Source organism: Callospermophilus lateralis, chromosome 8, assembly GCF_048772815.1.
Source record: "Callospermophilus lateralis isolate mCalLat2 chromosome 8, mCalLat2.hap1, whole genome shotgun sequence".
NCBI lineage: Eukaryota > Metazoa > Chordata > Mammalia > Rodentia > Sciuridae > Callospermophilus > Callospermophilus lateralis.
The window spans coordinates 117737475-117752062 of NC_135312.1; the positions used below are offsets into that span (position 1 = coordinate 117737475).

At 41.9% G+C, this 14588-nt stretch overlaps 1 protein-coding gene across 3 annotated transcripts in view; it reads right to left on the reverse strand.

The window, feature by feature from the left end:
- Positions 1-14588, reverse strand: part of Arhgap10 (Rho GTPase activating protein 10) — a 286545-nt gene extending 271957 nt beyond the window's left edge. For all 3 annotated transcript variants that reach the window (XM_076865270.2, XM_076865269.2, XM_076865271.2), the window contains exon 1: positions 14187-14588. In XM_076865270.2, the coding sequence (XP_076721385.2) occupies positions 14187-14340 (154 nt within the window). In that variant the 5' untranslated portion in view covers positions 14341-14588. The remainder of the gene's footprint in view (positions 1-14186) is intronic.

The following is a 14588-nucleotide window of genomic DNA, read 5'->3' on the forward strand; positions in this document are numbered from 1 at the left end:
AAATTATCAGAAACCATCATACAAGTTCAAGAGAAAATAAAGAAGCTATTTAAAAGATATCTTTTCGAGATGCTTGTAGGATTGATCAATTGATCTCAAATTTAAAATTCAAGCTAAGAGTGAAGCTCAACAATAGTGTGTCTCTAGCATGTGCAAAGTCCTAGATCCAATCCCTGGCAAAAAAGATTAAGAAAACTAGAATATGTAAAGATTAAGAAAAAATCTGCTCTAATTTCCCCAAAGAAGGTCTTCATTGTTTCAAAGGGAAAAGAATGCAGTTACTCAATCCCCTCTGCTGGATTACATTCACAAAGATTGAAGTTTTTCTTAACTATATTTTGTCTTTTCGAAAATAAACAGGAAAGCTACCAGTGTCAGAAACTTAAATTAAGCCGGTGGGGGGGTGGGAGACACACACACACACACACACACGTTTAAAATATTTTCTTTCACAGTAAGTTAAAATGCTGTAAACATTAACTATTTTAATCTTTCTCCACTGTGATCCATGTTTCATTGGTGAAATACTGTAAGGCACACTTCACTGTATCGACAATCTTGACACTGGACCCCCATCCCCGGGATCTTCATTTCTACCATCTCTCCTCTTTCCCAACCCCTTTATTCTGATCAAAATTAATAAGCCAGGCAATGGGGGAAATAGAAAGCATATTTATTTTGACTTGTTATCTTCACAAAGTCCTCACTCATTTGCCACATGCAGTGTCTAGGCCCAGATCAAAACGGTGTAAAAAAGTGACTTTGAAAAGTGAAAGTTCTTGTGCATTGGACATCAGTGTTTATATCCCATACACGCAGCTTTTTGTGCTTAATGTCTACAACTTGATATGTCTAGAGATAAACACCTGCGAGACCATCAAACCACCATCGCTATCAACGCCATCACCTCTGAAAGTTTCCTCCCACTCACTTTGTGTTTTCTGTCCTGTTTTCCTTTTGTGGTAAGAGCATTTAATATGAATTCTTATGATCTCTACCCTTTAAAAATTAAAATTAAAAAACCTGCGTGTGTTGCTGGGGATGGAACCAGGGCCTTGCGCATGCTGGACAAGTGCTCCACACAGAGCCACCGCCCTAACCTTTTACACAGCATTTAAGTACAATAATCATAGTTCCTATATTGTACAGGAGAGCCCAACAGCTTTCCCGACTCTGCATTCCTGAAACTGAACCCACAATCGGCTTCCCTGCCCAGTCTCTACACATCTCTGTGGCAAGCCCTGGCTCTCTCCAAGCACACAATCCCTGGCTGCCTGCTTCTTCACCCCAGTGGGAGGCACAACTCAGACTGGCCAAGTACACCACCCACCACGTCTCAGTGATGGTCCGTTCTGGGCAAGTGACCTGGAACTGCAACAATCCCTGTTGATTCTTGTTGTCCTGGCACATTACTCTCAAAAGCATTCAGGCCGAGACTCTACAGTCTACTCTAGTTTGGATCTGGGGTTTCCCCCAAAGTGTCCTGGAAGCTTGCTTTCGATATGGTGGCCCTACTGGGAGATGGCGGCACCTGAGAGGAAGTTAGTCATTGGGAGGCAGGCCTTGAAGGGGATACTAAGCCCAAGCCCCTCCCCCTGTGTCCTAGCCACCATGACATGAACAGGTGTCCTCAACCTTGTGTTCCATCCATGATGTACCATGCTGCCACAAGTCCCAAGCAACAGGGACAAGCAACCATGGACTGAAACCATGAACCAAAACAAACTGTTCCTTCTTTATTTTTCTGAAGTATTTGTCACAGCAACAGAAAGCTGACCAATACAGTCTAAGCTCCAAGACGCTGTTTCTCTACCTTGGAGCTCCAGACATTTAGGGCTGGGCGATTGTTTTGGGGTGTTTTGGGGTAATGCTCTGTGTTGGAGTCCAACAATCACTGACCTCTACCCACTAGATGCCACTAGCATCATCTTGTTATAACACTAAAAACCTCAAGTCCCTTTGTTCATATTAACTCATTCCCTCCTATCCCAAGTCCTTTTGCTCCACCCAACAGGCCGGTGGTCTTCAGGATTTGCCCTGACCCACCTTGCCATCCCACTCTACATTCTACACCCCCTCTTTGCTCAGGTTCAGTATTCATTTGCCTGGTCATTTCCCATCTCTAAGCTCTAGTCTCTAGAATCCTTATCTATTCCCTGCCCTTAATACACATCCAAAGAACCCAGCTACTAAACATGTCCACTGGATAGCTCAGAAGGTACCTCAGCCTCATCATCCAAAACCAAAACCCGTCCTCTCCCCCACAAAACCCGTTCCTCTGGCTGGACTACCCAGTGAACAGCAATCACCTGCCACAGCCAGAAATTGAGGCCCCACCTCAGCCCCTACAACCACTCGCCCCCACAGCCTGCGGCCTCTAAACCTGCCTGCTGCCCTGCCATCAAGAAGCCCAAGTGACTTCCCAACCTCCAGTCCTGCTTTCCTCCACCTCATGTTCACAGCCACACTGCCTGAGAAACCTCTCTAAAAGGCAATTCTGATCATGCCAATCCCCTGCTCAAAACTTCTCCATCACATCCCACTGTCCACAGAATGAAGTCTTTAAGCCGCTGTACACGGTCCTTGACTTGGGGCCTCCTGTGCAGCCTCGCTGTTCCCACCCCAGCAAAGGTCCCCACACACTGCAGCTCCCTATTCCCAGCCACGGGAAAGGTTGTGCCCAGCTTCCAGACCTCTTGGATGTACTTCTCCCTGAGCTCTTCCCCACCCTCAGCACAGGAAGCTCCTAACCCTCCTTTTGGCACCACAGATTACTTCGGGTTGAATATCATTTTAAAATGCTAGGACCAGAAATGTGGGGGATTTTTCTTTCCCCATATTTTGGAATATCTGCATAGGCATAATTGGGTGTCTTGGGGATGGGACCCAAATCTAAGCATAAAATTCATTTAGGCTTCATTTACATCTTACATAGCCTGAAGGTGATTTTCCATAATGTTAAATAATTTTGTGCATGAAACGTGCCATTTTCCCCCTAGTGTGGAACTTTTCCACATATGGTGTCAGGTCATCATTCAGTATTCCAGGTTTTGGAGAATTTCAGCTTTTGGATTGGAGATGCTCGGCACGTGCTTTCTTGGAGTCTTCTGTGAACCCCCAAAATACTCCTATTAACTACAGTCACAGAATTCCACAATTAGTAGACATAAATAAAATTGCTTTTTACATGTCTTGCTCACTAGAGCCCTACCTTCTGCATAGATATATGCAATCTCTTCACTGTTAAGTCTTTAGTGACTAGCTCACAATAGCTGGAGTCTGGTGACATGGCACCACACCTCTCCCCCATTGTAATAAATAATGTTACTTCAATGATGATTATGAACAGTTTTTTTCCTCTTTTCTACACCTACCAAACACAGACTTCACTGTACTTCCAGTACAATTTTCTAAGTGCTTTAAAAGTACTTTAATCCTAGAAACATTTTAAACATTTGACTACTATCCATGTTTTAAAGAAAAAAATAAAGATGGAGGTAACCAATTTGCCCAAGGTCACATATTAAGTAAACTAAACATTAAAAAACATGATCTTTAATATCTTTCTTGTGCTGCTTTTGACTTACATTTCACAAAAGCAAAACTGTCAGAATGACAGAAGTACAATCTGCTAGATTCTTTATTGACATGTCAGCAACATTCCAGCTGCTTTACCCCCCACCAAGTCTCAAGTGAAGGTCTTCAGTAATATGCTGGATTTCAACACAACTATAGGTAGTTTCTCCTATTTAATAAATCAGGCCTATAGAGCTCTGTGCTTCAAAATATTGTTAGCTTGAAAGAAAAAATATTCACAGATTATTTCTGTTGTCCTATTGATAAAGTACAACCGTGTTCAAGTTCAACTAAAGAAAGTCAAGACAGAGCCCTTTAAAAAAAAAAATAAGCTAGGCACGGTGGCACATGCCTGTAATGCCAGCTACTTGGGAGACTAATGCAGGAGAATTTCAAGTTCAAGGCAAGTTCAGGGATGACAAGGATGTAGCTCAGGTATAGAGCATCCCTAGATTCAATACCCAATACCACAAAAACTCTGGCCCTAGGCAGAGGTCTAAGATTGTTAACACCCAGTGTGAGAGTTAAATACTATCACCCAGTCCAGCACAGTGGCAAGCACCTGTAGTCCCAGCCTCTCAGATGGCCGAGGCAGGAGGACTGCTAGAGTCCAGGAGTTGGAGGTCTGCCTGGAAAACACAAGGAAACCCTGACTCAAAAGAAAACAAAAAAGATCACCCAGCAAGAAAGTTCTGTGTCCATTTTACTATAAAGAAAAATTTAGGCACCAAAGACTTCAGTAACTTGCCCAAGGTCACACAGTTAATAAATGATGAGGACCTATGGGGGCCGGGAGTGGCAAACACCAAATTGTTTAGAAACCATTAAACAGCCTATATTCAAAGTGAGGTCATAATGCTCTGGCCAAATCGAGTTCCTCCAGCCACACACCCCACCCTGACTTGCTATAAGGGACTAAGGCCTTAGCACCCAAAGGCAGAAGATGCCTGTGGGTGAACAAGTCAACAGGCAGGGAGAAATTACCCTCAATGAAATAAGTGGCACCGGATTAACATCTTCCTCAGGCCATGGAAGAAATTCTAGTTGGACCAGGGAGTCCGGCCTGACCATGGTCGCTAACAGAGGGTGTGAGACCTGCTCATCTCAGGCCTCAAAGAGATGCCTGCCTTCAGAATGTCAAGTGTCAGAGTTTTTCAGTATGTGTTTGTTTAAAAGAGGATGTCAAAGCTTTCTCAATACGAAAGCATCCCCTTGGCAAGTGTATGAATTACATTCCTACATGGGGATGATTCCTGTTTGCTTTGAGGCTTACCTCAAGATGCCAACCAATCCTGCCTAAAATTCATTCATCTGACCTGACTGGATCAGCAGTTACCAGGAACCATCATGCGCACTGTTTATCTATATGAATATTAATATACTAACAAATGAATATTTCTCTTTACATTCTAACATTGGAAGACTAACTCCAATGAAGCAAAAAGATTTTGAAGGATTGTTTTTTGACCCAGACAAATTATCTTTTACTGTGCTGAGGTATACACTGGCTTACTCTGATTATCCACACTGAATTGATCACAAACTATCAAAAAAGAAAATCTAGGGCTGGGAGTATAGTTCAGGGGCAAAGCATCTCTCCTATATGTGGGAATCCCTGTGTCCAATCCCCAGCATATCAATAAAAATGTTTTTAAATGTCTAAAAGATTTGTGCATTAATTATTTTCAAAGTTAGTATTTTAAAGACTATAAAATTAACTTAAATAAAGACTTTCATAAAGAATAGTCTCTATACTAATTGTTTCAACATTAAAATTAAAGCATGGGCCCAAAGTGTAGCTGAGTGGCCAAGTGCTTGCCTAGGATGCAAGAGGCCCTGAATTTAAAACTTATGAATGGGAAAAGCGGGGAAGGGGTAAAAAACAATTGAAGTCTTCATATGTCACCTGAGAAAAAAGATTGAATTAAATGAAATAAAGGTAATTTCATTACAGAAGAATCTCACAAATATTAAGAAAAAAGTTTATCCTGAAATCATCATAAAAAATCTAAAAACATGCAAAACATTATGTATTATTAAGGAATACAGATAGTTATATTAAAATGCCTAGAAATAAACAATTTGAGAGTTTCTGCTTTTGGGGGAAGAAGACAGGGAAAGTATACAAGCTTTTATTTCTTAAACTAGAGAGCAAATACATGGATATTTGCCATGAGATTCTTCACATCTTTTTATATTTCTAAAGTATTTCAAACTTTTTAAAGAAAAAGAAAGCCTAATGCTAAAAAAGTTAAGATTTACTCTACTAGGGGACTAGGGCTATAACTTAGTGATTGAGCATTTGCCTTGTATGCATGAGGCACTAGGTTCAGCACCACTTAAAAAAATAAATAAAGCAGATATTTAAAAAATTGACAGAGGTGCACACTGGTAATCCCAGCTGTTCAAGAGGCTGAGGCGGGAGGATGCCAAGTTCAAGTTCAGCCTACACAACTTAGAAGACAGTCTCAAAAAATAAGGTCAGGGGATGTAGCTCAGTGGTACAGCACCCATGCCACAGGTTTAATCCCCCAGTACTGCAAATAAAGGGTAAGGATGAGAAATGGAGAGGAAAGGAGGAAGGAGGAGAGAAAATATTTTAGTGAGTGAAGTTCTGTGTCTTGTAATGGATCCTCAATCAACATGATCTCTGAAATGTCTATGCTTATAACATAAATTAGAAATCAATTTTAATAATGATCCCAAGGGGACTTAAAATTTTAAATCATGGTTACTGTACTAAGCCAATAAGAATATTCTAACCAAATCAACTGTCAGATCCAGATAACTAAAATTTAATCACTCTAACGTGCCTAGAAAACCACAGTTACACCTTTTTACAGCTTATTATTGTGGTTAAGATTTTTGGACTCAGACAAACCTGGCTTCACATTTCAGTTCCACCCATGACAAACTGCGATTCCAGCAAGATATTAATCTCTTTGAAATCAGTTTCTATACATTAAGAAATGGAGTTTTTTCATATAATGTGGTAAACACAACAATTCATTAATTTCTGCCCTATCTCACCTCTGCCATACTAGGGATTGAACCCAGAGATGCTTTACTACTGAGCTGTACCTCCAATCCTTTTGCTGTTGTTATTGTTATTTTTGAGACAGGGTCTTGCCGATTTGCCCAGTCTGGCCTTAGACTCAAGATCCTCCTGCCTCAGCCACTCAAATCACTGGGATCAGAGGTGTGCATCACCATGCCCAGCTAATTCTTAGCATAAAATGGCTATTCTGAATTTAGCACAAAGTGGTAAATACTTAAAAGTCAGCTACTATTAAAATTATTTAAATTATATACTTTAAATGTGAAAAACTTTTCAAATGTAGTTTGTGATTGCCTATTTTACTCTGAAATGTAATTCTTTTTTTTTTCAATGTTTAGTTTTTTGTTTTTTTTTAAATTAATTTTTATTGTTGGTTGTTCAAAACATTACATAGTTCTTGATATATCATATTTCACACTTTGATTCAAGTGGGATATGAACTCCCATTTTTACCCCGTATACAGATTGCAGAATCACATCAGTTGCACAACCATTGATTTACATATTGCCATTCTAGTGTCTGTTGTATTCTGAAATGTAATTCTTAAAGGAACCTAGTAAAACATCAAGATACTCTTACTCAGAATTATAATCTACAAATTTCTAAACACTTTCCTACAAATCCTGAAATGAAGTCAACATGACAAGTTGGACGAACACAATCTTTGTTTATTTTTATGTGGTGCTGAGGATCGAACCCATGCCTCACACGTGCCTGACAAGAGCTCTACCACTGAGCCACAACCCCAGCCCCTCGACAAGTCTTTAAACAAAACATAAAAAGCCAAAAGAAACACTTGACACTGAATCTCATGACAAGGTCTTAATTTATATTTCTAAAATTGAACTTTATAGAAGTGACAAAGGCACCACAATTTTTGTCAACTGTGGCCAAATGTAAACTGTTTATCTGTACACTGCCACACTGCACTCAAAGCACGATTTATGGTCATCTAACACACTATGGTGTTTCATAATCATTGCCTCTTTCAATACTCTATATATACACACAGAAGAGAAATAGCTGCATGTGGCAGGTGATAAACAGCTATTGGAGTCAACTCAAAACAGCTTCTCTGGGAATTTGTCCAGGGGACATTGAGGATTCCTTTGTACACAACAGGATTACCTAACAGCTCTTAGGAAAATCCCTCTTACAGAGGTGTCCGACTGTCTTCTTATTCTCATTTTGAATTCACCATAGCAAATACAAGCACCATTCAAAGTTGTAGGATTTCCAGCATGTGAAATGCTGGACTCAAATGTCCTCAAAAAGTATCACTGACTAAGTGTCTGAAGGCTCCCATCATTGATGTTACCATTATCTCAGTACCTTGTACAGAGCAGCAGCAGTGCTCTCTCAACCCTGAATGAGGAGCGGCTCCCCCACTGCCTGAATCTCAGCTGGCTCACTACATTCACAGCAGTCTAAGTGACACCTTCCACTTCACCTTAAAGTCCTGTGAATCAGGAATGAGTTCTAGAAAATATTTTCCAAGGTACTACCAACATTTAATTTGCAACTTATTTTCAAGATCCTCCATATCCTGAACTATTTTAAAAATTTGGAAGTCTTTCTGTCTTCTGTGTCACTGGTAATGATAACTTGAAACAGATACACCATTAAGAGGTGTAAGCACAAAAAGGTTAGATAACTGGCCTAGGGGCCAAAGCAGACATTTTCAGGTAAGAAAATGACCTTGATATTATAACATAATTGAAATTTAGATGATATGTCATAATTGCTAACTTTTGACATGTTTTATACATCTCAACTCATTTAGACCAACTAGTAACCCAAAACAATACCATTATAATCTCCAATTTACAGACAAGCCCAGATACCGAAAGGCCAGGTTCCACAGCTTGTAGACAGCCAAGTTAGGACAAGGTCCAACAAGCTTAGGTCTTAATCTTTTATACTATATTCTCTCATCAGCTCTTTTAAAGCTAAATAGAAAACTCCGCTCCTCTCTTATTCCTCCCCCTCCTCTTATTCCTCCTCTAGACATCTATGATGCCAAAAAAGAAGGTGACCAAAGGAACCTCAGGAGACAGGAGGACAGAGAAAGCCAATGTGTCAGAAAGACACTACGGACACTGACCAATGAAACATTCTATATAAACATAGCCAGGCTGGTGTTGGAGGCAAGGCTATAAATAGGAGCCATCCTAACCAGAGTCAAGGACCACCTACAGTGAGTAAGTCTCTTCATCTTTAAAGGCTTTCTGGTCCCCTCACTAGCTCAAGCCTGATGACAGTTATATTCACAGCCAGTCTGCTGCAGTGAGTTGAAAACTCATCTCAAGTAATGTCCGAGATGAGAAGACTCCCCTAGTGAATTGAAGATTCATCTCAGGTAATGCCCCAACCACAGAGGATGCACAGTGATTTTTTTTAATATTTACTTTTTAGTTACAGGTGGACACAATGTCTTATTTTGCTTTATGTGGTGCTAAGGATCAGACCTAGTTATCTCATGCATGTTAGGCGAGCACTCTACCTCTGAGCCACAACCTTAGCCCTCACAGTGATTTCTTTGGGGCAAAGAATACAAGAGTATTCTTTCCCATTTAGGGAAAAATTTTATTTGCAAGTGTTTGCTTTTAAGATATCTGATTTTCTAAAGCTAATTTCCTATTGGTGCCTTCAGCACAAAAATTTACAATTATACATACCACTCCATCATAATTAGGATATTAAGCAGCAGAAAACCAACTCAAACTAGCTTTTGTTATAACGACCATCCAGATGTGGACTGCAGATATAAAACAATCCAAGCCTCCAGCAATGCATCAAAAATGCAGATAAAATTAGCTAATCCACTTACCCTCAGGATGGCTCTACTCAAGAGCCAAAGATGGTAGGTAGGTAGCAGTTCCAGAAATCACAACCTGACAGTCTAGTAAGAGTGGAGAACCATCTTCATTTGAGTCTCATCTGAGAAAAGGAAACCTTTTGCTGAAGTTTCCAGCAGACTTCCTATCATGTCCAGAATTACCCCTTCTTTCCTCTCCCCAAATAACTTGGAAAAGGGTGTAGACACTTGAAAAAATCCGGGTTAATAGAAGGAAAAGAATGCCATCTGGACCAGCAAGAGCATCTATACAACACTCACAATTTTTAAAAAACTTTTTTTAGTTGTGTCCACCTACAATACCTTTATTTTATTTGTTCCTTTTTTTATGTGGTGCTGGGGAATGAACCCAGTGCCTGATGCATGCTCTACCATTGAGCCACAATCCCAGCCCCACAACTGTGTTTTTGATAAGCTTCCAAATCATCTTATTCAGTACTCAAGACACTCTGCATCAGTTCCATTTTTAAAATGGGGAGGGGGGATGGGACAGGCTCAAATTTACAAAAATTCTTCTCAGTCTTTCAATTTTCAGTATGTCAAATGTAAGGACAAATCAAGAAGTTTCCCAAAAAGAACATTTCTCCAAAACAGTAAACATAAAGATAGCACATGTTGTGTGTGGGTTTTGTGTGTTTTCTTCAGGGAAACAAAGCAAAAGTCATTAACATACAAAGACCTTTAAAAATATATCAAAACCAAATCTAGGAACACCCAAATTCTAGTGCTAATTCTGCTGCTAACAAGATCCTTTACATTCTTTTCCATATTTATAGGAGTGAGTTCACTTAATGAGAGTCCCTCCAGCTTCGTACACACAAAACTAGGCAACCTAAGTTTACTAAAGAACAATTCTATACAACCATGTGAGGGCTTAATAGCAAGACTATTTGTTAAAACAATTTTCTTCAGTATATTTTCTCTAGAATGCCTAAGTAAAACTTATGAGAAAAGCATATATTACTGTTTCTGGCAAACTTGTACAAAATTGTAAGCACCTGAAACTATATAGATGTCACACGAAAGGCTTAACAGAAGTTTAAGTTGCACTGAAAGAGGACACTGGCCGTTTTAGGGAAGGAGTGACAAAAGCAAGAACTAAAAAGCCATTTAAACAAAGGGTCCATTGAATTGAGTGAATGCTCTCCAACTCTACAAGTCAGTCAGTGGCTCCTCTTTCTGAAGCTCCTCCCTCCCGGCTGCCAGGTGGGAACTCATCCCACCGGCAATGTCCAATACTGACTCTAAACCATCCCTTTCCCATTATGTCAGGCTTCTGCTAAAAAAACCTTCCATAGCTCTCCTAGGGATAAAGTCCACATTCCCAACCTTGCTTTAATGGCTCTCTATAATCTGAAACTGACCTTTCCATTCTTCCCATTCTACTCCCTGAAATGCAATCCCCATTCCAAACTCCTCATTCTCCAACACTACAGGTGTTCCAGTTTCTTCTCAGCTGTTTCCAATCTGACAAGGTTCTATTCCTTACTTAAAACACCAAAAAGTTCCAAGCTCTTCTCCCCACTAATGTACAACAAACTTGTTCCTGGCAAAGTTAGAATATTTTTCTTGTCACTTGACAGCTAAACATGTATGTCTTCGAAACCTTTGTTTCTTCAAGAATTTAGCATAGTGCAGACAGGAGCTCAAAAAATGTTCCTGGGATTGATGTGAATTCAAGGACAGAAACTCAAGGGCAAAGCCTTCTCAGTAGTATTTTGTTATCTAAATTACATTTAACAAATCACAGGTGTTAAGTATTTGCTGACTGCTAAATAATTGAATTCAGTAGTAAGCCTTCAGGTCCTTCAGGTCTTCAGCTTCTTTAAATATTTATGGAAGATTTCAAAGACATTCAAATTACATAAATCCAACTAGCATTGGGCGCACACAGGAGACAATTAAAAGCAAACCACTAGCTGGGTGTGTGGTGCACCCCTGGAATCTAAGGGGCTCAGGAGTACAAGACAAAAGAATAAGACAAGTTCAGAGCCAGTCTCAGCAACTTAGGAAGACCTTATCTCAAAATAAAATAAAAAGGGCTGGAGATGTAGCTGAGCAGTTAGGCCCCTCTGGGCTCAATTCCTGGTTTAAAAACAAAACAAAACAAAAATCACTAAAACACATTCTGAAAATGCACAAAAATGCCATTTTTTGAAAAAAGCGTAAAATATGTGAAAATATAAACCATCTGACCTAATTGATTACTATCCTTTATACAGATCCTCTGCCTCATGTCCTTCCAGGATTCTGGAATCCAATGTTTTAGAAACTAATATCCTCAGATGGGGATATTACTCCATAGTAGAGTATCTGCCCAGAGTTCAATCCCCTGTGTGTGTGTGTGTGTGTGTGTGTATGCGCGCACAAATGCCCTCAACTGGTTAACAACTGACCTAGACTAAAATTTCAAAACAAACCATTCTGAAATGCTGTAGAACCTCACCAATACCTCCAAGAAAGAGATCCAAATGAAACTGAACATAATTATGTGATTATGTGACCTACCCAACTGCCACATACCAAGGCCTCAACAGTGAAGAATTAAATTCAGGTCTCCTGACTTAAATCCAATGCTCTTAAGTCTGTTGGGAACTAGAAATCTGATTGAAACTAGAAGTAAAGCTATATGGAGCAAGTGGGCAGGAAAGTTGAGTCTTATCCAACTAGCTAAAGCTAGGTTTGTCTTGTCTGTCATGGGAAAGAATTTAAATTAATGAAGAGAATGAGAAAAAAAAAAAAAAGATACTTTCCATTACATTTCTTAAACATGATTACCAAGCATGCTGCTATGGCAAAAGAATCAAAGATACTAATTCACAAATTCAAGAAACCTACATTCTGGGGAGCAGGGTAACAGCTGGCCCCCCAGATGCACTAGCTGCTGCTGGAACAGGAGGCATGCTTCCTGCTGGCAGGATAGCTAACATGCAGTCACAGAAATAGCTTTTTACCAGTGGCCAAACTGGCTTTGCCATCTGCCTCTCTCCACATCTCCAACTCCAGAGGGAGCTGCTATAGCCAGTAAAAGGTACCTCCTCACCAACCCCCAGCTAGTGACACTGATTAACACTGGAGTTTGCTCCATAACCCTCCCTGCTCTTCCTTTTTCTCACCTCCTCCTTTCTATGCCCACCCCTCTATATTTAAAGACCATCCCTCTTCCCACCCATCACACATATGGATGCCAAGGACTGGAGAGCATCCACCAAATGAGCCCACTCATTGCCTGTCCCAAAGTGATTCCCAATCCCAATTTTGCAACACCAAAAATGTCACAGAAGTTGAATGACTTGCTTCCGAAATTACAGGGATGGCTCATTAAATTCTTACCTCAACTCATTCATTAAAATGAATATTAACTGGGCTAGGCCTGTGTTGGGTATAGAAGACAGAACGTTTTAATTTTTTTTAAATACTTTTAGTTATATGTGAACACAATATCTTTGTTTATTTTTAAGTGATGCTGAGGATCTAACCCAGGGTCTCACATGTACCAGGCAAGCGCTCTACCGCTGAGCCACAACCCCAGCCAATTTTCTTTAGTGCAAATGGTGGTGGCGAGGGATAGCACGTTACTTTTCCCAGAAGTGGTGTCACAAACAAGTGTACAATGGACAAATTCCCAAGATTAGGAATCACTGAACTGAGAAACTAGTTAAGTGATAAGCCCTAACACAGACCTTGGAGGCTGGATACTGCCCAGGTCCCTGTCTGCTGTATGGCTTTCCCACTCCACCCCCTCTCACCCTCCCCCCTCCGCGCTCTTTAAAAAAAAGAAAAAGAAAGAAAGAAAGAAAAAAAAGGTGCACTCAAGCCATCCTCAGAAGGAGCTATGGGCCCCAGGAGTAATCAGACTGCTCTGCTCCTAACTCTTCCCCTTTTTTAGTCGCCTCAGTAACCGTTTCCGCACAAATTTCAGCCCAACTCTCTCCAGAATTTTATCAGCTACACAACTACAGTTTTCTATCTTCTGAGTTTTTCCCAAGGGAGCAGATCAGGAGGAGGAAGGCTTCAAGTCTTGACAAGGGTGGAATTCTCTTTACAGGCAGCACTCCCCACCCACCCGGGTCAGGGGGCAGGCTGTCCCTCACTTCCCAGCCCCAGTCTTTGAACCCTCCTCAGCACAAGCAGAGAGAAGGAAGGAATGTGCAGAAAGCAGCATAAAGCCAGGTGGACTTTCTGGTTTGCCACAATGAGGGAGCTGGGAGGAGACTGTTGGGGAAGATAAAAAAATGACACAGAAGGTACTGCTTAGGGGACTTCTAACGAATTCAACACCCACGAGGTTTCAAAGAATCCCCTCAAAAAAGTTTTTGAAGAGGTCACTAAATAAAAGTAGTTAAACTGACTTGTCTGTCTCGTAGGAGACCAGTTTTAGAGTGCAATAAACCTGACCCACGGCGCCGAGAGCCTGGGGTCGGTCCCAAAGGGAGCGCAGCGCTAAAGGGTGATCAACTTGGGGCCAGGCGGGGCCCGCGGGCTCCCACGCAGGGCTTCTGGCCCCCGCCTCCGCCAAGGGTCAGGAGCGGGAATGGGGACTTGCCGCCGGCTGCCTGGGGAAGAATGGCCTGAAAGAATCTCCAATTCCTCCTTCCGCTAGCCCGGGGCACAGGACCGTCCTTCTCCGACGAGGAGAAGCTCCCTCCGGCCTCGCCACGCCGCAGCCCGTCCGCGCCCGGGTCCCCGCTTACTCTTAGTGGCAGCGATGAGGTTCTTCCCGTCCTTGATCAGCTCTTTGATGAACTTGTTGGTCCTCTCAAGTTCTGCTTCGTGGGCACGGATCCTCTCCCGGAACCACGGGCTGTCGAGGTAGCAGTCGCTGAATTCCAAGGGCTGCAGCCCCATGACTGCAAAGGTCCGCGCCCGGGGCGCACAGCCTCCCGCCCGCTCGCCGCGCTCTAGCCCGGCTCCGAGGCGGCGGCCAGGTGCGGGGCCGCGCGGGTAAGAAACTCGAGAGGATCTAGCAGTGCGGGGCGCGCAGGGAGCACCGTGCGGACATGTCCCGAGGAACTGAGCCTGGCGGCACCGGGGAGCCGCCGGCTAGGCGAGCGAAAACTGCGGCGCCCCAATCCCGGCAGCCCCGCGAGCCTCAG